The 27,884-nt window shown below is 37.3% G+C and overlaps 1 protein-coding gene across 2 annotated transcripts in view; it reads right to left on the bottom strand.

The window, feature by feature from the left end:
- kif5ab (kinesin family member 5A, b) overlaps positions 1-27,884 on the bottom strand; it is an 80,412-nt gene that overhangs the window by 32,676 nt on the left and 19,852 nt on the right. For both annotated transcript variants that reach the window (XM_016670150.1, XM_007548755.2), the window contains exons 2-11: positions 19,711-19,798; positions 15,168-15,241; positions 14,706-14,810; positions 13,310-13,358; positions 12,267-12,322; positions 10,026-10,113; positions 9,685-9,809; positions 5,866-5,970; positions 4,556-4,704; positions 2,819-2,967 (exon numbers count right to left, since the gene is read on the bottom strand). In XM_016670150.1, coding sequence (XP_016525636.1) covers positions 2,819-2,967; positions 4,556-4,704; positions 5,866-5,970; positions 9,685-9,809; positions 10,026-10,113; positions 12,267-12,322; positions 13,310-13,358; positions 14,706-14,810; positions 15,168-15,241; positions 19,711-19,798 — 988 coding nt within the window. The remainder of the gene's footprint in view (positions 1-2,818; positions 2,968-4,555; positions 4,705-5,865; positions 5,971-9,684; positions 9,810-10,025; positions 10,114-12,266; positions 12,323-13,309; positions 13,359-14,705; positions 14,811-15,167; positions 15,242-19,710; positions 19,799-27,884) is intronic.

Below are 27,884 nucleotides of genomic sequence, written 5' to 3'. Positions count from 1 at the left end.
TAAACTGTGCTCAACTCACGAGTAACAGCTCTATAAACCAACTTTTAGAGTTAACTGTAGCAGTTATGGGCAAAAAATCCAGAAGGTTTTCCCCCAAAAGAGAGAGCACATATATGTATAGCATATGCAGTTGTCTTTGTAAAAACCTGTTATTGATGATATGTACGCAGTGTAAATGATTAATGAAAAAAAAAATTTTGTAGTACCTTTGCAGTCACATGTATAGAACCTGATCACTGAAAGCGCTTCAGACTGCAGACACATGTATTGCTGAACCTAGCACTGGGAAAACTGGGAGAAAGCAAAGGATATTTATTTATTTATTTTTTTCAAAAATGATCTGTCTCACACCACTACTGTTTCAAAGCGCATTAAAGATGTGGTTTATAATCCAGAAATTACGGTATATTGACTTGTATTGTGGAGTTCTGCTGGAAACGCTTCAACTGGGATTGAAGTGTTTTCTTTGTACTGGATGATTAAAACCTGACTGGCTTGGATTTGACACTCCACTCTGGCAGAGACTCTGCTTTCAGAAATGCAAACTGAGTAAAGATTCCTGTTTGAGACAGTTATTTCCTTTGGGCCAGTCTTGATTAAAGAGCTCAGTAATGTAGTGCAGGATGGAGGTCAACGGCATTCACCTACAAGAGTCCCAAGTCAGAAGTGGGAAGCGGTGAAAAGACCTGTGGGAGGGAAATTGGGGCGAAGTTTCTGTCAAAATGATCTATAAAATTCTATGAATTGTAAGTGCTATCCAGAGAAAGAGAGTCTGAGGAAGAGTTAAGTGTGGAGCTACAGGAGGACGCTATAAAAGAAATTATTTCTGCTCATGAATGTTCAATAAAGATGTGTTACGGTTCATTAAAATGCGGGTCAAACGCTGGGGGGGAGATTTTTTTCGCAAGAAACAAAAGGCAGAAATTAGATTCATGGCTTGAATGTCAACTGATCACCACCACTGAGTGCACTGACATTTGAAAAGTCCAACAGATAGGAGTAGATGCACATCACTGTGTGTGGGGGTGCAAAGAAAAGAAAATGCTGGTGTTTGTGTGTGTTGACATGTGAGAAAACCACTCTACGTTATGACTTTTCTGTGGCCAGGATGGTCAGGATATGATTAAAACATAGAGATTCATAAAGCAAATTCTGCTGCAATAATTTATCTGAGTACAATGTATGAGAAATCCAATTACACAAAGTGTGCAAGTTTGAAGAAAAAAAAAAAAAAACTAACAGAGATAGCCAAAAAGCAGTGTTTATGTGTTTTGGGCATGAGTCCAACAAATCTGTTGGTCCGTTTTCCTCCTACATCTTCACTGACAGGTATTCGGATTAGATCAAATAAGGTTAAATCTCCCCTTACGTGGAGGGAAAAGCGATGCCTGTGGGTTGGTGAAAAATTCATTCCTGTAAGTGAAAAGCCGTCCATGCATAAAAAGAGACAGGAGCAGGGACATGTTCTGCAGTCATTCTCCTCTGCAGAGCTTTGTTCAGCACTTCCGCCAGGTTTTCATCAAGTCGTATTTTTTTAAATGGAAGACTGATTTGAAGGTTCGTCAGAAAAATAGAGCTGGTTTTAAAAACGACTGCCTGGAGAATGAGACAATGTAGGGGAATAAAGAAAAAGAGTCAAACTAACATAGTAACTCTTATCTTCTGCCATTGAAATGGTTTCTAAGATATATAAAACATGTATTATTATATCATAATAATACATGTTTATTATTGAAAATGTATTGATTGAAAATGTATTGATTAAAATCCCAAGCGGACTTTGATCCATCCACTTGAGTTTAAGTGCTAAAGCTTAGTTCTTTTTTTTGGAAGTTAAACTTTAAAGCCTTGGAAAAAGAAACTATTTTATCCCTTTCAAAAATACTTTATCGGGGGTTCTAGTCATTTTAGTCCTTTGTCATTTTGAACTTTTGCAGCCTCTTGCTTGGACTTTGCAGAGACTCCATGTATTTTTTTAATGGTGATTTTCTATTAATTTATCCCAGTTCACTGCTTAGAAACTAACATCCACCACCAGAAGGTTGCTTAGGGTTATTTTTATTTGATCAAGGACCCCAGTCGCTCTTATTTATGAAGAATCAGTGAGCCCAACAATCAATGAAGAGAATATAATGCAGGGGTAATATATTTTTTTAATTATATCCTATTTAATAAGTTATACATTTTAAGAATCTACAGCAGAAACTGAATGTCTATATAGTCTGTTTTTCTCCCCAGTTTCTAACTCAATTATTCTGTGTTAGGTCAGTCAGGATCACCACAATTATTTTTAGTTGCTAAATGCCAGAGTAATGAGGGTTTTTTTTTTTTAACCATGTTTAAAATCGGAAGCTACGCACATTAAAATGATTCTGCCTTTAACAAGTTGTGAAAGCACAAATTATGCCATGACGTAATAGGATTTTTAGCTAACTGGAGGCAAATCTGTGGTTTTATTTTAAGGCGTTGAAGGAAATTCTTTAAAAAATCAGTCAGGATATCAGGAAGAGGACTGCATATTTTCTTCTGATCCAGTCATGGTCTTCTGTAAGGATATTTTGTTCAATGTTTTCAATTAATTCGGTCAGCAGTAGGTTGCCAAATTCAATATGTGAAGTTTTGTGTTTGGATATATTTGAGCTAAATTTCAATCTGAGTCAAACTGAAGGGCCAAAACTATTCCATGAAGTCGCTGTCATTTGCTTGGCTGAAAATATCAACATTTTACAATTTTTACATGAGACACAAACGCACGAGCAGCCATTTTCACATTTTCTTTGTACAAGTACGTACAAACCATGATCAGTGGAAGCATTACCATTCCTCCAGCAGTTCAGCTCAGCTTCAAGTCTTTGTATAGTTTCCTTCATCGATCTGTTCTTCTCTTTTTCCTTCTCGTACTTCTTCTTCCACTGCTCCGCTGTGAGCTCCAGATTCACTGTGACGGTATTCCTAATGGTCTTGGCTCTAATTAGAGGGGAGCATGGAGAAGGAAAGGGCATCACAGACAGGAAAGGAGGGAGTGAGGAGCGAAGAGGTTGAAGGGACAAGGGACAGTAAAAAGAGAGGAACAACAAAGTGTGAGGGAACAGAGAAAATGTCTGCCTGCGCAGTGAAAATTAGCTTGCATCTCATTAATTGGTATGCAAATTGGCTATGTGCAAACAATGTTTGGTGTGCATAGGGTGAGGGAGCAACGGAGGACGGGTGATTCGCACTGCATGAAATATTTACAATGAATCAATGCTATTATAAAAATCTTAAAAAGATTGAGTATGTTATTCTGCTGCTAGCACAAATAAAAGGCAAATGTTGAATGGAAGGATGTGCTATTACTTAATTTCACACCCCAGTAAGAAAACTGTGTGTTCTTATACAAGTACTTTCTACTGTTTGTAAGACAAACATCATTTTCTGCTCATTTCTTTACCAATTAGACCTTAGATAAAAGGGTGTGTGAGGAGCAAAATGAAGATAATCAAACATATTGTTCTAAAAAAGTTCAACAGTAAGCATAATCCTATGAAATATTTGATTTGTGTGCCTTTAATAAAGAAAAAAGAGCCCGCATTCCTCATAGTAAATTAGTCTTTAGAATTAGATGGCATTTGAAAAAACTTAAGAAAAAGCCAAGAGATGATTTAGTTATTCAACTCTTCTGTTCTGTTTTTGTTCCTTTGTGAAAGACCAATTAAACCTTGAAGTCACTCTAATGTTATTACTTAGAGTTTCACTCAGATCACCCCCATTCATCAATGTGATACTAATTTGGGGCTTTTAATGATACATTCAACTCAATCTGTTTCCAGGGTGCTAAGATATAATATATGATTAATCCCCGGGTAGATTTGGATTTCAAGTGAGTTTTTAATTTGAACAAACATGATTTTTGTCACACTAAGAGGTTGAAGCAGCTCAGTTTGGAGTCTCAGCTGAAACCAATGGATTAGGGTGGTGGCAGGAGGCCTTCCAGCCATTTATACTACTCTTATATTATTTTACTACATTCTGCATAAATGTGGAACGGATAAAGAAAAAAACAACACAGAATCTTGTGGACCACCAACCAGACAGAGCAAGAATGGGATCTGTGAAATCTTCAACGTCATTTTAATTCAGCAGCTAAATGTGCAACATTTGGACCCCGGTGTGTGTTACACAAAATTATAATCCCAAATACACATCAAAAGTACTACTGAAATATTTTTGGACTGCACTTAAACGCAAGCTGCATGTCAGGAAGCCAACCAATTTTAATAAACAAACCAGAAAAATGGAAAATTATCCTGCCAGAATCATACAAAAGTGGCAACAAAAAGTGTGGTGTTTTTATGCAGTTTACTGAGGGAAATTGATTCAATTAAATGTGGCGATGCATGCATGTATTTTAGCATGAAGAAAAATGGATTAAAGGAAGAAACTACAGTCAGTGTGCAGGCCAAGAGAAAAGTTGGAATAACCCAGTTCAGTGAATTGTGAAGCATCACAGGGTTGTGTTTCGCTTTGCACAGCAGTGCAGCAGTTCAGGACCACCAAGCACAAAGATCCATGTTACCGTTGGCCAAACATCAGCGTGGATTTGGTCTCTGCATCATTGTAGCTGGATGGAGAGCAACAGATAAACATGGTGGTGCGGCAGTTCCCGCCCAGTGAGTCCTGCAGGATGCGAGTCATTTTGCTGTCACGGTACGGCACATGGGATTTCTGCAAAGAGACAAAAGCAGGAGAGAAGAAAAGGAATTCAAGATTGAGAAAAAGACATCAAAACAGAAAATGCAAAAGAGCCCTTTCTTTGAAATAGGAGTTTTCCACACGGGGGGAGAAGAAAAACATAAAAAAACTGTTCTCTTGCAGCTGTATTATTCAGAGTTGCGCCAATTTAACCCTCTGAATGCAGCCTTAAAGAATGTGTCCTTGCTCAGTGAATAGGAAATGAACACTCACATTTCTATCAGATTAAAACATTTCAGACTGTCAGCCTTTTTTCCATATGGTTTATGAGGACTTCCCCGAGCCTTGAGCCTTACAATAAAAAATAGTGAGTGTTCTAATTAAGGAGGCTTTGAAGGACCACAGAGCGGGTCAAATGGATCATAATAGCAGCTGTAGTATAGCGTAGAGAGCGGTGGATGAGAGGAACAGAAGGCCACCAAGCGTGTCACTGCAGCACACCAGAAAGACGAGTCACAACTCTTACAGCAGTTTTACTCTTGGCATCAAAATTTAGCATTTTCTATTTATTTAACACTGTGTTCCTCTGTACCTCAGCCATCCAGAAGGTCATTGTGTGACAAAGAGGTAATAGCTGGATAGAATAGAAACAAAATTATGTTTTCTGATCAAATGTAAAGATCGTAATTGTCTCTCGGTTCTGCTGGACAAGCATCCGGGCAGTTCTGCAGTGTTCAGAGTTTTACAGTTAACTAACAAGGGACTGTGTTATATTCTAAGTTAGCAAAATAAAATGATTAGCTTCAGAATCAATTCCACATGCATTCAGACAACACTTCTTTTGAGCATAGCATGTAGATATAAGATGAAAGACTCACAGCTCATTGATAAAAATGCAAAATTGTTTTTAAATGAGCAAGTTAATCCCTGTAAAGTAATTATACAGGCTGTTATTATATAACAATAAATACACACAAATTACAATCAGACTCACTGATAATAAACCAACTCCCATATTTAAGGAATTAATGTATTTCTAATTTAATAATTCAGACTAATTCATTGCAGCCAGGATACATATTCTTCCAATGACAGGCATGAGTTATCTGTTTAAAACAAATAATTAACAAGTCAAGCCTCAGGCTGCTGCTGATGGATTAAAGGGACTGCAGAGCTTTTCATTTTTCATCTTACCGTTCCTTCAGCCAAAGCAGAAATGACGTTCCCCAGAGCCGATAGGGACCTGTTGATGTTCTTGGCTTCATCCAGCACCGATCCCTCCGCACCTGTCTTACTGACCTGACACAAATACACAAACATGGAAGAAATTAGTTCATTAACCGTTTAATCCAGGCAAATGAAATCTGTTTCTAATATAATTATCACTGGAAAGTCTCCTCACATCTTGTTTATTTTGGTCTTTATACAGTTTTTAGGTTATAAAATAATACATTACGCTGCACGAGGTTGCCCTCTTAGAAATAATTTTATTTATGAAGGCCCTTAAAATCCTCTGTTTCTGATTTTATTCAGCATTCAAGCATCCAAAGGAATTTTACAGAGTATCTGAGAAGAGCTAGATAGATCTGTTAAAGACCATCTGGCTTTTTCTGATGCTTCATTATCTTTTGGTTATTTATTGTATTTTCTTGATAGATTGTCACACTTATTTTGCCTTCTAAACACTCCATCCCTAATGAACGTGTTCACAGTTTTTCCCACTGTAACCACAAATGTGACTGTTTTATGTAACAAATTAGTATGAGAGCCTTCAGAAAACAGCTGTATTTGTACTGAGATTAAGTCACACACGGATGGGCTTCAAGTACCAATTAGGTGACTTGTGAGGAAAGAACATAAGTTTGTATTTGCAGCTGTACGAGAAAACACAAGTCCAAGCAACACACTTCACATTGTATGTGTAAAAAGAAAACGAAAACCATTAATGATTTTCTTTCCACTTCACAATCCTGCATAATTTTATGTTATTTTACCACATGAAATCCCTATAAAATATGTATGATGTTTGTAATTGCAACATTACAAAATATGAACAAATCCAAAGCAGATGAATGCTTTAGTAAGGCACTCCACATTAAGTTGTTTTTCTTATTCTCACATGCTACCAATTAAGTGCTTGCAAAATTATTTATTTCCATTAAATACTTGCTTCAGTGTGTTTTTTTCTGGCTCATAATATTTGGTTACTAAGTCTATCAACTTTAAAAAAAAAACAACTTTACATGGCATTTAAGTCTGTTGTTTCAACAATTGGGCTCAAAATATGTTGTGCATCAGCATTTTGGAGGTAGTTATAATGGTGCTTAAGTAAGTTTGACTGCTTTATAGATTAATTGATCAGTGGTATAAAAACCTTTATTGTCCTGGTATAACTACTGTGTTTCGATTGGTTGAAATCAATAAGGAACAGGAAGCTAATGGGATGACTTTACAGAGAGTACACACAAATTGGTTTGCATTCATTTTCTAATATCTGCTTGTTATAAAGAAATGATACCAATAACAGCAGATCAACATGAGGAGACATCTGCTTCAGCCAGAACAGGATTCAGTAGGACTCCATTAATAAACGCCTCATAACATAAAGTATACATATATTTTATTCAGACAAAATAATCCATCTTTTCAGCATGGCTTTTAATAGAAGTCAAAATAAGATGTGACATGGTTTTAGGACTAATTTCCCAATGAATTTAAAGACCAAATAAATAAATGAGTACAGTATAACTTGTTAAGAAGGGAAAATGATGTGAGATGCAGCTGGATTTTCTGAAGATTTCTCCAAGACGGTCAATCTTGAGTGTATCCTAATTATCAGGGGATCTAATTAGAGCTAGATAAAAAGAAGCTTAATTAGAAGAAAAATCTGCAGACTGTGAACATTCTTTCATTTTAGTTCAGTTGATAACATTTTGTCCTCAACCTCCATAAATTGGTAGAGCAGAAATATTTCTTCATTGCTCCCCAGGGTTGACCAAGACAACAAACAGATGCACCATCAGCACTTAAATGCTACAAAATGCAGCCGTCAGCATTTGTCAATACTGTCCTATATCTCTTTACTGCTCTTACTATACACTGCTTCGTCTGTTACATTAGTCCCATAAACTCAAGACTATAAAAACAGGGTAGATCTTGGGGCTCCTCATAGATATGGGTCATTGATGGCTGATTATATTTGAATCAAAGGGCAATGACAATGGGGAAAGTTTGCGAAGACAGCGGTTGCAGTTGTGAAGCTCCCAGCTCAAAGGAGTGGCTCTTTAAAAACACCGAGAAGGTACCCATCCTACATTTAGCAAAAACAAGAAAATAAATAAAACATTGCGAAGAGTAGAAGAGAAATTAAGACATTGGTAACTGATGCAGGTAAATTTAATTTAGCTAAGAGTGAAATATGTTTGTTACCGTTTGTTCAACTGGCAGGGTAAAGCTAAAAATAGCCAACTTTGACATGGCTCCTCCTTTAGATTAAAATTGCATCCAGTTGTGTTCAGTTTTCTAGCTTAGAATGTTTAGCTGTATAACTCATAGGCAACAATTCTAGATAATGTACTACAAATGTGCATAGATGGAAGTCATTGTGTGCATATTTTATTCCCCAGTCATGTATCAAGTAGATTTTATGAGTCTGAAAAATATTTATTTATTCATGTGCTGGATTATTCTGCATGCATTCATGAAGAGTGATAAAACAGGCTTCATCATATACTTCAATCTTCCTTTATGAACAATTTTAGATGAGATAAGAAAGTGCAAGTTCAGCATTCACGACTTTGATTGATTATGCTGCATGTTCTATACTCTGTCTGCCGGACATGCCATGTTTCTTTGTCTGCCGCATCAATTCAGTCATCATCTACCTCCAGTGCATCCACCCCCCTTTTGGAATAATAGACATTAAATGTGGCTTTCGTGAACCTGGAGGAAAGAACATCAACACAACCAACCTCTTCAAGTGCCATTGACCCTGATTGTACTACACTTATCCTTCGAGCTACAAAGGTTTGAATCTTGACATTGGAATCTCTTTGCCTTGATAACGTTCTCCCTGTGCATGTGCAGGTTCTCTCTGGTACTCCCACTTTCTCCTGTGCTATAATCCAGAAGTCTGCAGGTTAGGTTAATGAATCTCTCTGAATTGTTCTTAGGAGTGAGTGTGAAAGCTTGTTTCTGTGTTGCCCTGTGAGGCGTGCTGGTTGGAGATACCTACTGTGCATTTTTCCCAGAGTCTGGAATTGCATCTGCTGTTGGCATTATCCACTTGATCAAACAGAGATTAGTTTTTTTGCTAACAAAGTCGAAAAGTAGTTATGTTAAAAGTAGACTTCTGTGTTCTACCTTAAATCTTTATCAGATTGTCACTGTGGCTTAATTAGCTCAGGTTTTGCTTCAAAAAACACATTATCTAAAGGTCACTGTTAGTGATTGCGGAAAAGCTTGGTCTTTATTGTGAGTAACTAACAATTCATGTGTCAAACTTGGTAGTGGTGTTAAAATTCATAAGATGACATTTAACTTAACCTTTGTGATATTTTTAAATTTGGAGTTGTTTTGTTTTGGTCCACCTCTGCCTACTTGTTAACTTTAAAGCTACTTTCTGTCATGATCTATGGTGGTTGAATGGTGAGGAAAGACGCAGGCAGACCCAGGATGAAGTGATGAATGATTTAATGAAAAATATCCACGGAACAGGACAACAGGGAGCAAGACGTAACACGACGGTGACACACGACGACATTACACGACGAGGATCCGACAGGAGACAAAGACAGCAGGGGGACTAAATACACTGGGAGGGTAATCAAAGAAACGAGACACAGCTGGGATCAAGACTCACAGGCTAATACACAGATCACAATACTCTCAATAAAGTGAAGATACTAACAGCAGGTAGAATATTTCCTGGCGATAACCTCTTGAGATCCCCGCCTCAATAAAACAGGAATGTTTCTTTAAATGTTTAAAATAAAAAAACTGCTTATTTCCTACCTTCTCACTCCCAGCAAGGTCAACCAGGTAGAGCTTCCCGCACAGTTTCTGCTCCGTTTCCACATTTTCTTGCTTGATGTTAATCAGGAAGATGCTGTGACTACGTGAACTATGCTCATTCATATCTAGGTAAAAATACAAAGAAGAAACAAGGTCAGAGAGCGTAGACTTTATTCAGAGTTTTAATTAATTTCACTTCCTTTTCCACAAAAAGAATGAAGTTGATCAATCCCCACTCTGCACTTCACAAATCCTTCATCCACCGGGAAAAAAAAGTCCTGACATGAAATGTGTGACAGTTTGAATGTCAGACCATCAGGAAGATCAACGGAGTGACTCACTGGTGACAGCAACGTGACGGTTGGCCTTCCCCTCATCTATCACATCCATCACTTCTTCAGGACTGGTGACGAACCGCTCTGTGCAGCCCTAGATGTATTGCATTAGTAGATTACATTAATACACTTTTTGCTGTAACAAAGACATGTTCAAAAAGGCGGATGCATAGATAAAAGTACACATATACTCAACTTATTCTATGTTCAAATCAATCCTGGCATGTTGGCAAAGTCTATTTTTAGTATTACCTTGAATTACACACAAAATGCAGAAAGATGCATCACTTTGAGACGGGATCCTCAAACTCTGTTGCAAGACTGTGAAATTTGCTGATTGCTTGTTTGTTTGGAGACAGATTGAAACCAAACCAACAGTTAGTAAGTATACATGAGAAGATTGATGACACTCTTCATTTTGTTCGATGCTGTAATGAACACAGCCAAATGATGCTTAACTGAGTCACTGAAAATAAAGCAAACAGTAGCTCTGTTTCTGTCAGCTGTTCAGGCAAAGTCAGGATATCGATGATTACAGCTTCCAGCTCCTGAATATTAAAGTCATTCTTCTCATTTGTAGAAGAAATGCAATAAATGCATTTTCCACCATACCGTTGCCAAGTGCACCCTGTGGTGTAAAAATCAATCAAATTAGATGCAGCCTCTAGTTGCTGACACAGAATAACAACCCTAATTTTCTGTAAACCAAGAGAGTATTCAGTAAAACCAAACACTGAGTAAATACTGTAGATGTAAACAACTTGTAAACTGACTTCATTAAAAATGGGATAATATTCTTGAGGCTAATGGATCAGTTCAATAAAGTAGTCATATTCAATACAGTAAAAAAAAAAAGGAATCGTTAATTAATTTCAGTAACTAAATTTTGTAAGTAAGACACATTACATACTGCAGATTAATTACACTCAGACTGATGTCTAGCCTTTATGATGATTATGATCATAATTATGTTGCTTTTCCACTTAGAGTTAATAAAGACATGACATTTAAGATTAGAATATTAAGACACAATAATTAGAAACTTGATGTGAGCCTATAATGAAAAGTATGTTTAGTACTTACTTGAAGGTTGATATTATTAGGATGTACTTTTAGTCTGACAAACAAGCCTCATCATAAGCATATTCTAATTTATTGTAGATTAACAAGCAGACACCTGTCATGTGTAAACCACAAACATATTGAAAGTTTCTCATTGGTCTGTTGGAAGCCTCCCTTCATTGTTTTTATCTTTTTTTTTAAATTAGCTTTGAAAAACTAAATAAATTAGTTTTTCACCAATTATTATTGATCTTGACTGTACAAAGCTATAAACTTGTGCTATAGAATTTCTTTTTTTTTTGTACTCTTCGGATGAATCCCTTTGTGCAATGAGATTGCTTTGAAACCTCCCTGCAAAGTATGCCTTTAGCTAGAGGCTATATCAAGTGATGTAAAGAAAAAATGGCAGCTGAACCTCATCTCAGCATCAGTGGGTTCATTCATGGGAGATGCAACCTCAAGAACACTCAAAGTAAATCAAAAGATGGTTCAAGAAAATATGAGTTTAAGGGTTCACGCAGTTTTATTTTTTTCAAAGTTTCCTCCCAACATTTTTTTTATGTTTTTCAATTGAATAGCCTTGGATTTGTCACATTAAAGATTGAAAAAGTCTGAAAATTAGTTTTGCATTGTATCAGATTCCTGAATTTTAACAGGGGAGCATAGACATTTGAGAGTGAATGCAGTTGAAAATATTCAACAGTAAATAAGCAACACAAACAAATCTGTAAAATTTATATGAAGATGTTTAGAATTTTATAAAAATGCACCAACTATTCTGCCAGGAATTGGCAAGTTTTTGCTGATCAGGTCAAATATGGAGAAAACAGATTCATTTTCTTCCTACCATGTTTGGGTTTTGAACACATCCACCATCGGCATATACTTTGATGAATTTGTTTTGGGAAACAGAAATAGTATTGGTGATCATTGCATCTCTGGTGTTTAATGCATAAAAATGAGAGAAGTGAAAGAAATGCAATAACGGTGCACTACAATTGCCACACATTTCCCAAAATGCAAAAATAACGTCATCAACTTCAGTGCTGCATCTTTCCCAGGGATGAATTTTTGAGTCCTGAGGCAAATCATTAGCTGAAATAAAGTTTTTAACATCAAAACACAACATTAGCCAGGCTGGAACGTCTATGCAGCAAAGCTGAATCATATGTGAAGCTGACTCACCTTCACATAGGGAACCCTGTATTTGTCTTCATGCACTGACAGGTTGGTTTTTGTTACTGCAATGACATGAAGGGAAAATAAGCAGAAAGGACAACATTTCAGTCAAATCATTATAATTTTTTGCACATGAATTTAATGTGACCTGATCATTTTCTCTTCATATTTGTGAGTCAATGTCTTTTTATGCACTGTTAAAGGAAAAACAAAAAACTTGCAAGAGTCTATGAACGTTTTTAGATTTTAATTAATCTGTTTCTGTCAAAATCACTGAGAGGTTAAGTGGATGCTTCAGTGAACAAAACACGATATCTATGCACAGGCTCACATTCGTATTCCTGCATTTGTAATTTTTTAAAGAGTCCTGTTATGTTGATTATAATTAAAATTCAAAAGAATTATAGTGGATAAATCCTTGGATAATTTCTGAGAGTAAATATAAATGCTTTTGTAACTCTGCAGCATCTTTTGCCTCTCACAAATTCCCACTTGGGGCGTTTTCTTTACTCTTTTTATTCAACTTGCTTGTTTCGACTCTTTTGTTGCACCTAGTTTAAATGTTTCTCAGACTCTGCAAACCGTTCTGCATACAGATGGAGGTTTTGACCATTGTTTAAAGGTCCATAAAAGATGCAATCACAGGAATGGTGGCCATGGCTCTCCATCCAGCGCTACATCATTTTACACTGAATGTATTTCTGAGTGATAAGACTATGTGAGCTGCAGCACCTTCACACCATTACTGACTGAAGCAGATAAGCAGAAAATGTAAATTATTGCAAGCAGCTTTTAATTTTCTTGTTTCTAAGTCTTTGATCATTTAATTTAACCATTTTATACAAATAAGAACCAAATTTTTATCAATGAAAGAATTATAGATTTTCAAGTCTAATTTTCTGCAAAAAAGGACAATTATAGACTGAAAGGTACATTTAAAACATAAATAAGTCAAGGTCATCCTGGATGTGCCCCATGATGTGTCAGAGTAGCTTAAGGGTTTTGGTTTCCCTTCTTCAAAACAGTGAACTATTTGACAAAAAGCATACCATCAAGGAGGTCACGGATTTTTTCCATGTAGATCTCAAAGTAGGAGACCTGCAAAAAAGTCAGAAACATGAAACAGAATTTATTTTTTTTTCTTCCCCCTGGCTAAATAAAACATACTGCAGTCCTGCTAAATGAGAGGTGAAATATAAAGATCCAAGTAAAAACTATTCCAACCTCTTGACTTTTCCTATGGGGATAAACCACAAACTTTAATGTATCTTATTGGGATTTTATTCAAGGCCGACATAAAGTAGTGCACAACCATGAAGTGGAAAGAAAATGATGCATGATTTTAATTTAATGTATGGTATGTAAATATATATATTCAATCCCCCTGGGCCTGTTCTTGCTCTCTGAGACTGATATTTCGGTCCATTCTTTGTTGGAGAATAGCTAAAGTTTAGTCATACTGGACAAAGAGCATCTGTGAAGAGCGATTTTCAGTTCTCGCTGTGGATTCTCATATGGAATCAGTTCTGAACTTTCTAACACATGGACACCTTTGATCTAAACCATTCCTTTGTAGCTCTGGCTGCATGTTTACAGCCTTTAAGCTGATGGAAGGGAAACCTTTGCCCCAGCCTCAAGTCGTCTAACATGTAGGCGGACAGCTGTAGTCCTCAGAGAAACACCTAAAACAACAGCTTCTGTTTATATAAACTACACGTTTATAGAGTATGAAGAGTAGTGCACCATCACTTATGGGGAGATAAAACCTGATGCCTGATGTGCCGCCTTTGGTTCTTACCCTTTCTTCCTCCCTCTTTTCTGCTAACTGCAATCAGAAGGAACATTTTTCTACAATCTGATGTGAATTTTCAAGACCTTTCAGGACTGCTCAGGAACCTTGTCATGATGCTGTTTGTTCACTATAGGTTTCCAAAACACCTTTGAGGCTTACATAGAACAGCTACACAGCTAAACACCTCTTTACCAATTAGGTAACTTCTGAAAGCAATTAGTCACACTTGATTTTATTTAGGGTTATCTCTTAAACCATATGCATGCTATATAACACATTTTTATTTGCAAAACACTTTGAAAATAATAGTTTTTCCTTCCTCTTCACAACAACACACTAAAGAGATAAAGTTAAAGGGGTATGAATATGTCTGCAAGGAACATGTAGTTGGGTGATGCAAAAATACTTGCTACAACAGCTAAACTGTTGCAAAAATTCAGCTTCCAGCAGTGAGCTATAATCATTATCATCTTCATACCACAGGCTTACACTATAACACTGTGATGCGTAAAAAATGATATGCAGAAATATACTTGTTTATAATGATTTATTGATGTTAGAATTACATCAAAGGCCCTGAAACCGAGTCACCAATACGCACGTCGTTTTCGTCACACACACACGAACAGAAATGACTGCAAAGCAACACAAACCTTGATATGAAACTCCAGGTTCTCATCCATGGCAAATATATGTTCAAAAATGTCCTGGGCGATCCGGGGAATGATTCCCATGGCCTGGGGATCATGAAGCTTCCCCTGCAGAAGGCAAAATGACTCTATGAGTGTGAGTGTGTGTGTGAACACTTGGATAAGAGATAAGTCTGGGAGGGATTAGGCAGAGAGAATAGTAAAAGAAAGAGAACATAGAGGATTTTTTAACTTGAAAAGGGCCAGGGCTGTTTCCCAGGGAGAGTTGTAAAAGAAGACGGTTCCCACACAAGGCTGGGATTGAGAGATAAAGGATGATGGCTGTGATGGAGGTGGATACACTGACATGATGGCGGACAGAGGAGGAGATGACAAAAATCATGGAGGAAAAAAAAAAGGAAGCATATGTGCCTGTATGTGCCACCAGAGAAAGGTTCTCTTTTGAATTATTTAGGAATACTGCACCTCCATGGTGTGTGTTTTTCCCGAAGAGGTCTGCCCATAGGCAAAGATAGTCCCATTGTATCCACCGAGTACATCTGAAATCAGGACAAAAGGAGGGGAACAAGTTAGAGGGGGAGAAAAACCTAAAAACACAAGTGAAAATCAAAAAATGGCACCTAAATTCAGTCCAATCGACAAACAAAAACCGCAGCAGTATCCAGAGAACGACCAGTCTCTTTGAACTTTGCTCCTCATATAAACTGTGAAGCATGTGGTATTTAAACTTGAGTGGATCCCGAACGACCTTTGTGGCTGCACACAATAAACAACTACCTGAAGCTTTCAGTATCACCAGGAGGGACTCGATGAGGTTGCAAGCAGTTATAGAAACATTATTCTCTCCATTCTTATTGAGCCACAACAAGAGAAAAAAAAAGGAAAAAGAAAAACACAACAATGTATCACAAGCTGAAGTAATAAAACACTCACCTGGTTGAATAAAAATGAGATATTGCTGATACAGGCCAATACACCAGAGCAGTAAAAGCCAAACATAAAAAAAGCTAAAGAAGAAACATATCATAAATGGCTGGCTGCCACAGGTGAGCTGACCACAAACAAATCAGAAAAGCTTTGAGACGGAACCGTGCGGAAACCCGTTCCCTTCCTTCTCTCCTGTCTCTGCTGTACTTTCAAGACACAGCAGCATGTCTTCCTTCACTTCCACACTGGTCAGAGTGACACAATAACAAAAAAAAAAAGAATAAGGAGCTCAGCAGTTTCAACAGGATATAAAGACAGCAGGAGATTTAAGCGCTAAAACAAGAGATAACACTGCTGAGGATAACAGAGAGGAGAAGAGAAAGCACAGGAAGCAGAGACAAAGCTCACATACAGATGCATCTCAGTAAAATAGCTCCATTATCATTTCATGAGTCGGGTTATTCCTGGTGCTTGTGCATCTTTTTCTGCAACATTTTTCCTTCCAAGTAACTTTCCATTTATATGCATGGAGATTGCATTTTGTGAACAGTCAACCTCTTTTTAGGACTTGCCCACTGTCTGTTCATTGTTTGCACGACATTGTTTGAGTATATGTTGGTGGTCTCTACATAGACCTTTTTATTTGTGCTTTTTGCATTTTAGGATTTTTTTCTTAAAGAAAATTCTTTGTTTTATCTTTTTCTTGCTGATGCAATGGGGAAAAAGCAATTCTATGTACTTTAGTGCCCAAAAAAGTCTCTGAACCATTTTTTCTAAGCTTTGTTGCTCTCCGTTTTCCATTTTTACCTCTGTCAAATTTGACCCCTTCATCTTGCTAAATCCTTACCTTGAATTTTCCCAGCCATGCACTGCAGCCCAGGTTGTCCCTTTTTATTCCATCTCTCATCAGCCTACATGGTAATCCCTCACTCTGTAAGTAATCTTGTGCAACAAATCAATCTTTTCTCATGCTCCGTCCAGTTCACTGTAGTGTTGTGCTTTGAAGGGAAAGAATAAATTAAATCCTAACTAGGAAGAAAAGCATATGGAGAATAATGAGAAGTGAATAAAAATGAGATGAGCTTGGGGGGGATTTGTTTCATTTGATATAGAGCGTCTGGCATATACACAATGTGAAAAATGATTAAGCGAGTTGTACTTTTAGGGATTAATTTTATTGTTGAAAAAACAATGCTTACACTGAACACAAAATGTTACTAAATCTTAACCCTGAATGGTAAATCTTATAAAGGTTCTGGGGGTTTTTTCTGAAAGAACAATTGCATACAGGGCCTAACATTATAACACACAGGTATTGCCTACATGAACATTTTATTTTTTATTCTCACTTTTCAAAGTAACACAAAATTAAATATATTTTAGTCTCTCCAATTTTTTTTATTTTTTATTTTCCCCCAGAGGAGCCACCTCAACCTTCCTAAAGATAATGTCTTTACTCTGCAAGTCTTTGAGTATGATATAAAGTTTTCCACAGAATTAAAACATGAAGCATGAACACATGTTTCTTCACAGCACAGCGAGAAAGCCTTACAGGCCGTACAACAAATATGGGCCATTTGAATGTGGTCCATTTCTTCCTCCACTATCCTACCACCATAGGTATCCCGGCTACACATTTTTTTCTGATAGGTTGCTATAATTCCCTATAAATATGACCTTTTGTGTCGGTTTTAGCCTTATTGAGAGTGACGAAGTTCTATCAATGTTTCCATAACCTATAGGATGACTTTCTAGACAGAAGGAATCCTGAGAACACAATCCAAAGTCTGTGTGTTTTTCACAAATCACAAGGCCCAAAGCCTAAGCAGTCAGTGTTTTAAAATCATAAACATCTGGTGACCCTCCTTTTGTTCTCATTCCTCCTTCCTTCCTCTTTACTGCTAAATGCAATCAAAAGGAACATTTTTCTTCTACAATCTGCCATGTTGATTTTACCTTTCGAATGCAGCTTGCAAATGTCACAATTTCCTCCCAGTGTCCAGAAAAACAAAAACAAACAAACAAAAAAAAAAAAACAACATAGATGAGCTTATTTCCTGCCTATGCCTATAGTCCCACTCAATAGAGAAGCAGACAGAACGATATCTATGTGGAGCAAATCAGCTCAGTATTTTTTGGTGTGCACAGTATGAATTGTTAGATCGAGCTGCTGCTTAGGTTGCTTCCACCCCAGCATGAGCATGATGAGGTTGTATCCTTAGCATTAGACAAGTTCATTTGCACTTGGGCCACATGTCATAGATAACCACTTCCACCATGTCTCACCCAGGACTCCAATATCCTGCCATCTCAGCTGTGACCCACCATAACCTCTGAAAGGACGTTTTATCCATTCTGAAGACAGTCAGTAGGTCTTATGAATTATTAATAGGAAATTAAATGTATTCTTCATATGGAGCAGAAGACTATGCATAGACTCTGCAAAGCCCATAATGTTTAGCATTATTTTTTTTTACATTGTAATGTAGTCTGAATGGGGCCTTAATGATTTCATTCTCCAGTAATGTCTTACTTCAATTCTAATGGCACCAAAAAGTTGCTTCTGCAGGAACCGGAGCTATATAACATTACTATGGCAGAAGTCTACTCCAGAAAAATCTATCAGGAGTTACTGTAGAAAGGTGCAATTACTGCAAAAGTATTTCCAGCAATTGAGTGTTAACACTCAAAATCAGTAATAAAATCAGCAAACTTTGTTGGAAAAGATCAATTAAATGAAGCAAAGGCTACAACATTTATATTCTAAGATACAAAGTACCTAGTTTAAGTTTTAGAAGAGCAGATCAGTCCACCGGCTGCGTGGTCATTATGGGTTCCAAAGGCAAAAAGACTTGTAACACTCAAAACATATATATCTGTGCTTTTTTTTGTTGTTGTTGTTGTTGTTGTTGTTTTCAGATTTACACATTTTCATAAAGTTTGAAGTCTCTCTAGATAAATTATAGAGAGTAATCACTGAAGCAGAATCATTGGCAGAATCACTGGTTTGCGTTTTGTTGTTAAAAATAAAAGGCTTTTATCTTTGTGACATGAATCCCTTTCCTCTCTTCACTCCACACATTCTGGAGATAAAATTGATGCGCATGGTTTACAATCTTTTCTAGTAACACAGTTCCATAAAGGTGGGAGTGACAGTTCTTAGCTTTTTAGCCATGATCGCTCCGAGACAATCCTGTGTTGGTCTGATTTCACTGAAGTCTGTTCAGCAGTGAGGCTGCAATGAGGCTGAATGTAAACGGAAGCCCCTCTCAGCACCAGGGATCCCAATTTAAGAAGGGCAAAGGTGTAGCTAAAAAGTTTCTAGGAAATGAAGTCCTGGAAACCTTGGTTGAAACATACCTGAAGAGCTTTTATGATCCAGTACAGATTCACCTGCATGTTAAAATTCCCATTTTTATTTCTGTCATTAGCCTTTGAACTTCTTGGCCCACTTTTCATGTTAACATCTGTGCATTTAGTTTAACGTTTCTTTAATCATCCTTTTTGGACATGTTCCTGGCTTCCATTTTATGAAGAAAATGCTGCCTTTTAACAATTTATGATCTCTTCGAATTTACTCTCCATGACGCCTCATGCTGTCTGATAATTAGTTGACAAAGAGCTTGATAGAGTGTGTTAATCACTTGTTAGGGCACACCCAGCTTCATTACAAAAAATGTCATCCCTCTTGAAAACAATTAAGCCCAAGGTTTGTTCAAGGTTAAACAACGTTGTTCAGGAAGATGTTATAGGAAACTATATTAGGATTCTTTTAAAATTGAACTGGCTGTGTCTTTAGTGTTAAGATATAGCATGCATTATTTTAATCTGTTTACCTTTATAATTCTCTACACCCGTGCATCCAGGCTGTGTGACTGAAAAATGAAAATAGGTTTCCTGCCGCCTGCAACAATATGTTGCTGCTGCCTGCATCAGCAATAGAGGTGCAGACCGGGCAAAGCCAACGCAGAGATCAAGAATGTGCAGCAGATGCTAATTTAAGGTCTGCTGTCTTCTTCCTTTGGTGCTTGTATCCTTTTTGAGCCTTAAAGAGGAAATGCACAACATTTAGGTGACTCACCTCTGACAATCTGTTTGGCACAGGCGTTGTAGACTTGTTCCTGTGTGGTGTTAGTGGGGAAGACCTGGTCGTACACGTAGGACTTCCCCTGTGGAGCGCAAAATAAACATTGTCAGCTATGACAGAGACAGTTTGATGAGAGGCTCCAGTGAGTTTCAATATATAAAAAACATCCTAGGAGGTTTGCAAATGGAAATTTATTAGAAATACCATATGTTTTTCACATGACTTTTACTGCCAAACTATAGTGTGTTGTAAACAAACGTGTCAGAAGACAAACCATCACTTTTACTCAGGGTGAGCTTGCTTTATGGAGGCTGTTTCAATGTATTGTGCAAGGTCTGAGTAAAGTGTCTCATTCTACAAGATACAGCATGAATGTCCACCTATATTTTATGCAGTGTGTGTTTTGATTGGAGTGCTGCTGCTGGGTGAAACTTTAAGTAAAGACTGTTCGACCTCAAGACAGTCAGACTGACAGAGAATCACTCTGAGGTAAAGCCATTAGAGGCAGCGCTGAAGAGCTTCAAGAGTGAACTGATGCATTGGAGAGAAGAAATGGGTTGGAGGAGGAGAGCAGAGGAGTGTAAATGCAGAGAGGGCAGATGAAAACAGATGACCTGAAACCAGACTCTGTATGCAAGAAAGACAGCATGAGGGCAAAAGAGAAAAATAAAAAAAAGAGTTGCTTTTTGAATTATTTAGACTCACAACCAGAAATCCAGCATATTTGTTAGAGAGGAACTAAAAAAATGATGTGAGCACCAGTTTATTTCTCATTTGATGGCTACAGCTAGAAAACACATTCAAACCCCTTGCTCTTTATAAGATTACAGCCATTACCACTTCAGATTTGTGTTTGGAAATGGATGTGACAGACCAACACGAAGCAGTAAAAAGTCAAAAATAAAGTCCTTAAAAATGTATCCCACATATAATTCCAATAAAATACATTTACGCTCATGGTTGTGTCAGAATGTGAAAAAACCTGAATCTTTTTTCCATCCACTCCAAACAACTAAAGAGTAATAGTCAATAGAGAGTAATAGTCAACCAAACAATCTGAACATTAGCCCAGAGAAAACACGACCAATAAGTCCTGTAATCTGTCAATGTTAGGAAATGGGACAGAAATGCTCTCTATCAAGATTATTGCTGGTAATATTAAGGTTGTGTTGCTGTCTCTTTTAAGAAAACAAATCTATAAAAACATTTTCAGCCATTAAACAGTAAGCCTCATATATCACCATCATCCAAAGCACATCTAGCAACCTATTGGATAACATCATGTAAAAGTACACGTTTTTACTGAAAAAGAAGTAAAAGTAAGATTTCCAAAAAAGTTGGGAGTTAACAGGACATGTCTGAAGGTATGTCACTATCTTTGTCCACAATTCTTCAAAGGATCTGCAGCACCATCCGTGTGCATTATCAACCTTTTAGTAAGGCACAGAGGAAGAGCAAAAGGTCAAAGCTGATGCACCCGGTTGTAGAATAAAAAAAAAGAAAAAAAAAAAAGAACAATCCACTTTGTGTGAAGGACAGGCACCACTCCAAGCAATAAGGCTTTTATTTGAAAGCACACAGTAATACGGCTCTACACTGACTCTGTTTAGACAGTATGACGAAGAAAACAACACCAGTGATCAACAATTCTCCTGTCTGAAGTGTGACCACAGTGTGGAACTGGAAAGCATTAATAAAGCAGCTGCTTTTTCAACAGAAACTTTTCATCCTGTCAAGCTTCTCATGGTTTTCTGTTGCAGTGGGTTTATATGCCAAAACACTTAAATCACTTACTGCAGGATAAATCTATTTCATGAATAAGTCTCCACTTTTTCTGACCCTACACTTGCAGTATTGCGCGTCAAACATGCTACAATTAAATAAATCATGAATTTGTGAAATAACACATAATATTACTAATAAAAATACCCAATAAAATTCTTGAACGCAGATGTTACTAATTGAAATTTAAATTTAAATGAAAAACTGTCACCATGCTTTGTCAAATACTTGTATTTGATTAGTTAACATGAATATGAACTCACTTTCTAGCCCTCACTTAGCCATGACAGATGGGAGAGTCAGAGAAATTAACTAATATGCAAAATGAGAATGTAAATTTCCATATAGATGCTTATTTAATGACTTACAGATGCACTATGTGGCACCTTTGGCCCTTGATTTTCTAGAAGTAGAAGCAGTGTGAATATTTAAAGCTTGTAAATATCTGCAAAGAAAATCCAGACGTTTATATCTCATCATCCTGGGCTTTTTTTTTTTTTCCCCGTTTTGCTGTGTGTAAAAAAAAAAAAAAAATGTCTTAATGTTTAATGATGAATTTCCATCATACAGTCCTGATTTGCTACATAAAGTAATTTGTTCCCAGAAGAACACAGAGAAATTTTGAGAAAATCTGAGCTTTATGTTTCTGCATTTTCTACAGCAACACCTAATGAGCTGAGCTGTTTAGCCGATGCTGTAATCACAGCTGCAGGTATAAACAAGACTCCCATCAGGGTGTGATTAGGATGTCTCTGTTCCCCAAGAGCCAACTGTACAACACACATGCAAACCAGGCTAAATAACAGAGGGAGAGGGGTGAGGAGTGAGACTGAGGAAGCATTATGTGGTCTTCATTGGGTGGAATAAAATAAATCAGTTATATAATCTGGATGGAAAAACAGCCCCTTGACAATCATTTTCAGTGCCTGATCCACTGTTAATCTGCCCTGCGCAAATATGATAATAGCATACAAGTATTAGACATCTGTAAGCTCTTCATCTGCCTGTGTGTATCTCTGCTGGCCCTGTCGGCGGACTAAGGTATAAACACAGTGGCTTGTTAGTCTGTTTGTACAATTTAACAGCTGTCTATTCAATTATGTGGCCGGGCACTGATGGAAAAAACTGCAGCGGGAAGCCAAGGGTACTCAAACCGAAGCATGCATGTCTGTGTACTCATGCAAGAAGGCAAATAATATATCGAATTATGCTGGTTTACGCAGGCATTGTTCATGGCCCTCAGCATTGTGTGCCATGTCAAACACCCACGTGGCCCGTCCAGCCAGCAATATGCCCATTCTGCCGGAAAACAAAGCGACAGCAGGAGACTGACTGAGGCGAAAAACAATCTGCAGCGTTTTACAGAGACTGGGAAAGTGATTGGCGGTAGCGAAAGAATAATTGTTTAGGCGGAAAGCGGAGCTTAACAGAAGCAACTCAAGACAGCAAACCACAGAAGAGCACATAAATTATAATAATCAGGACATATAATAATTACAGGTGTCAGCGCTGAAGTGAAAGAGAGAGAGAAACGCAGTCCACGATCCAAAACGACAACGAAAAGGACAGACGAAATAAGAGAATCAATCCTCTAAGGAAGCAAAGGAAGGCATCAAAAATCAAGATGAGAAAAAATGGAATGAAATGCTGCAGAGGCAACTCCTGAATTTAGATCAGGTCCATGTTCAGCAGTCCATTCACAAAGAATTACCAGATCTAAATCATTTCAACTAAAACGAGCAAAATATTATGAGAATGTAAAACATTTCTGGTGGTCTTTTACATCTATTAAAGAATGCCAATGGTTTTGCTGTTGAATGAGTATCTAATTTGTCTATTATCAGACATGCAATTAGTGCCTCTCACACACCCATAATCCACTTTAACCCTTAGTCCCAAATTTACACTCAAAATTTGCTTAAATTCACATAATAATCACCATCAGTGTATTAAAATTAATAAATTTCCTCTCAGTGAGAGGTAATCAAGTTGTAGAAAAGGTGAAATCTTCTCTTTATAGAAGTGTTGATTTTTTAAAATGACCTTTAACTCTATTCTTAGAAGTTTAATCTCTGCACAATTTGAAATAGACTTTCGAGGTTAAAGAAGGTTGATTCTGACATATTACCAGTCTATGTTTTACTGTGCTCCAACTTTTGGCAGGGTTTCATTTCCAACAGACATAGAGTGTAATGTCGTTAATATCAACCTTTCAGTTTGACCGTTGTGCATCACTCAATTTTCTGATACTTTCTAAAGATAAACAACACATTTTTGAGTCTTTTACATATTTATTGAAGATTATCATCATTCATACAAAAGAGCCAATGTATGCAAATGAGCAGTGTTGAATGTTAAACTCCTTAAATTCTGCTTTAGGACATGAGATTAAAGCTTGGTAGAAAATCATATTAAGAGTTCCTAATGGCAATGTGAATTATAAAATTAGGCTTTCTTCTATTAAGACTCCAAAATAAAAAAAAACCTGGCATTGCTTTAATGGAAAATAGCCTGAAAATGTGTTTTTTGTGTTTCATTGTGTTTAAACTGACACATACAATCATTTTAAATACCCTAAGATAGCTGGCAAGATAAGAAACAGTTTGAGCTTTGATAAAAAGAAACCTAAGACTTTAGTGATGCAAATCAGCATAAATCAAAACCCTAAAGTCAATCCCTTAATCAAAGCCATTAATCCAAAAGTCTATCAGTATGATTATATCATTTTTATTATTGTCCATCATAGCCATTTCCGAACTGTTTGAAGTTCATCATCTGCGGTAGAAATTAATTTTCACAGGCTGAAAGCATTTAAGACAGCTGCAAATTTTCCCAGAAGTAGTGGACTTTCTAGCAAATTCACCCCAAGGTCAGACTGTGAAAAGCTCATACAAAGTGCAAAAATACCGAGAGCTCAATCTCAGCCTACAGGCCTAGCATAATTAGTCAAATTCTGGACTGTAAAAAAACAAAAAGACTTAAAAAATACGGTTTGTTGGAAGGAGTTTCCAGGAGAAAGTTTTACTTCTCCAAAATGGTTTGAGTGAACAACATGAGCACTGAAAATATGAATTTACAGATCAGGAGAGAGCAAAGTATAGATGTTTAGTCATAGCAAACAGTAACACATACAGCACAAACATCTCATATAAACTGTTAAGGAATGATGATGGAGAGGTGATGATTTTGTGTTTTTTAAGTGAAATGTAAAGCTGGGGTAATCAAGAGAAGAATAATCTAAAACAGCACCAAATCCAGAGTATAATGGTCAAAATCTGGATTGGAACGGATGAAAACAATGTTTCAAAGATAGACTGAGCTTTTTCAAATAGCTATGATATTCAAATATGGTTTAGATGAAGAAAGGACATTTTAACTGCAGCACTAAAATTACCAGTGGGCTTGTTCATATAAAAGAAAATTCCACTTCATGTGATATATTCTTGTTGCTAAAAAAATTAAATAAAGACAAAAGAGGAGTTTAATTGGATCTGAGGGTCACAACGATCAACAAAAAAGGGAAACTTATAATTTCTGTCCAGCTTAGATGTCTTCAATTCCACTCTTACACTGTGGAACAGGGATATGCAAGAATGATTCTTCATTTTTTTAAATGTAACTTTTCTCTTAAAGAAAATCTAAAACTTCACACTGGCATATGTGACCAGTCCCAATTAGTAAAAATGACATTTTAGAAAGTAGCAATTAAAGAAGCATCTATCTGCCTAAAAGCAAGTTATTCATTTAGCTGTTTGTGGAAGAGTAAATGTACAAAACAAGCTTTTTTTTAACTGCTTTAATTGCAGGTCAGACATAATATGCACTCACAATGTTTCTCTAAAAGTGACAAATATGGCAAGATGTGCTGCAGACTTTTTATGCAAATAATCATATCCATAAGAGAGGGGTTAAAATGCTAAAGACAGAAGAACCATTTTCAAACCCTAAAAGCATCCAGCTCACATGTTTGAGAAGTGCTGAAACCAGGCGTTTACATAAATGGTATAAAAAAGCACATACCTATTTCCTCTACATGTCTGACATTAAATCTAACTAAACTATTCCTCTCCTTGGTCGGATCTGGTTCATCCTTATGTACAATTTCCAGATGACCACATTGATGGTTAAATATTTAAATTAACATATAAAGTTATCAACTCATCATACCATTCAGAATGCAGACAGGATGTGCATCTCAGAGGTGAATTTGTTCAGTTAAACATGCAAAAGCAAAAGACCCTTTGAAGATGCTGACTGAAGCATGTAAAAAGCGTCACTATCCACAGTGAAACAAGTTTTGTACTGACATGTACTGAAAACCACCAAGCAAGAAAAAAAAATCCATTACTCTAAAAGCAACACTGACTGAATACAGTTTGCAAATGCAATCAAAACAAGGACTTCATTGGGTGTGCCCATGATGAACATTGTTTAATTTGGGGGCAAATGGTGGAAAGTCTGCAAGCCTGAGATTAATTACAGCAAAATATGGGGGAGGCAGAATCATGCATGTTTTGCTGCAGGAGGAACTGGCACTCTTTACAAAACACATTCTGTTACAAGGAAAAACACAATGTGGTCATAGTGAAGCAGCATCTCAAGACCTCAACAAGGAAGTGAAGGCTTTTGCTAAAATGGGTCTTCAAAATGAACAATGACTCCAAGCATACTGCCAAATTTGTGCGCAGAGCTAAAAGTTGTGTGGTAGCAGGACGACACACACACCTGTCTCACTCACAGCAGTTACTGTCCACGAGAAAAAAGGTTGTGTATCTTTTTACACCGTCTGTATAAGTACTTGGTTTCAACTGTAAAGTGCAAAAATGTTAGACATTTAAGGTCAAGGTTGGACTGTGGTCCTCGTTGAAATAAATTAACTGCAGCAAAAGACTTTGCTGTGTTAAAGTCACCTTGCTTCATTTCACCACACCTTCCATCCACCTTGACCTCTTCCATCAGAGGTTTTCCAGCTCTGCAATTACCTCCTGCTGCATCCACCTCTGCCTCCGTCAGAGATCCCACATCATTCAGGAGGCCATGTGAGGGCGTTTGGCAACAAGGTGTTTAATGTCTGATCACCATTTGGAAAAGTTGCCCCGTCTTCCACAGAGGACACTTTCAAAGGTACAGCGACTCCTGCATAAATATTCAATAGGGAACAATACAGACACACATCTGCCCATATATCTTCCATTCAGGGAGGTTTCATCTGCGGTCGGATCCTGTATCACCTCAGGTTCCACTCCCACCACACAGATAAATATCCTAAGGAAAGACCTGGATAAGATGGAAGGAAGATTGAGCATGTGTCCCTCCTTCTCTAACACATTTTTCCACCGTTATTGGTTTGCAGAGGAGGAAAAAAAAGCTCCTGTTTTACCTTATCAACCTCTGTGTGTAGGACGCTGTATGTGTGTATCTTAATCGGTGTGTCTATCAGCCTTCATCACATTCACATAAACTCTTCTCTCTTTTTGCTCACATAGAATACACGTAGAACCACAACTGGACTGATGGGAAGAGAGGACTTAAGGCAGCCAGCGTCTGCCTCATCCGTCAAGCTAATCAGGCTCCGAGTCCCTTATAACAGCATCATTAGTGCTTCTTGCAACAGCAGAAAACCACACACAACTGCAAAAGGCCCCAGTCACACATTATTACCAAACATTATTGAATTTCCTGTACACTTTACTGACAAGTCTAAGCACAGATGACTGCCACTATATGCCTCAAGGGCAAAGCAGTCCAGTGCTGCAGATTTAAGGTGGTTAAGCCTGAATGCAAACAACCAGAACTGGAGAGTTTGCTGCAAAGTGTTTTTTTTTTTTCTCCGCTTAACAGTGCAAATCAGATCATTTTGTCCTCCTGTATTCATTTAATCAGTAGCCTCGAGAACAAAGGTTTACCTGCCAGGAATGCTCAGAGAAAAACCATCCAGGCAGCAAAGTGGAAGAATTTAGTTAACAGTGAGGGAATGATGAGATAGAGGAGCACAGAACAACAGAAGCTTCTTTCAACTCTCCATATCCTCTCTCCACCATCAACTTGTCACCGACCTGAAAATCAATTTCAGCCCCTCTTGAAGAAAGTTTTAATTACCAAAGAGTATTTAGAGCTGGAGGAGGAGGAAAGGCTGATTGGAGGAGATTTGACTGAGGATGTTAAGGCCAATTCATTGTGGAAAACATTACTTTGATCCCTGAAAGGATCAAAGTAATGTCACCCCATAAAGCAAGTTCTCAATCATCCACAGCCTTTTTATAGATCAACAATGGACAGATTATGCAGCAATGTTTAAATATCATGATATAAGTGCTGAATGCATTGACTTTTCAACTCAGATCTGATGTGGGAGGGATCACGACGTCACGAGAGGAGCCGAGAAA

This window comes from Poecilia formosa, unplaced genomic scaffold, assembly GCF_000485575.1.
Source record: "Poecilia formosa unplaced genomic scaffold, Poecilia_formosa-5.1.2 Scaffold2, whole genome shotgun sequence".
In the NCBI taxonomy this organism is placed as follows: Eukaryota; Metazoa; Chordata; class Actinopteri; order Cyprinodontiformes; family Poeciliidae; genus Poecilia; species Poecilia formosa.
This window is presented reverse-complemented; position numbering and strand designations above follow the sequence as displayed.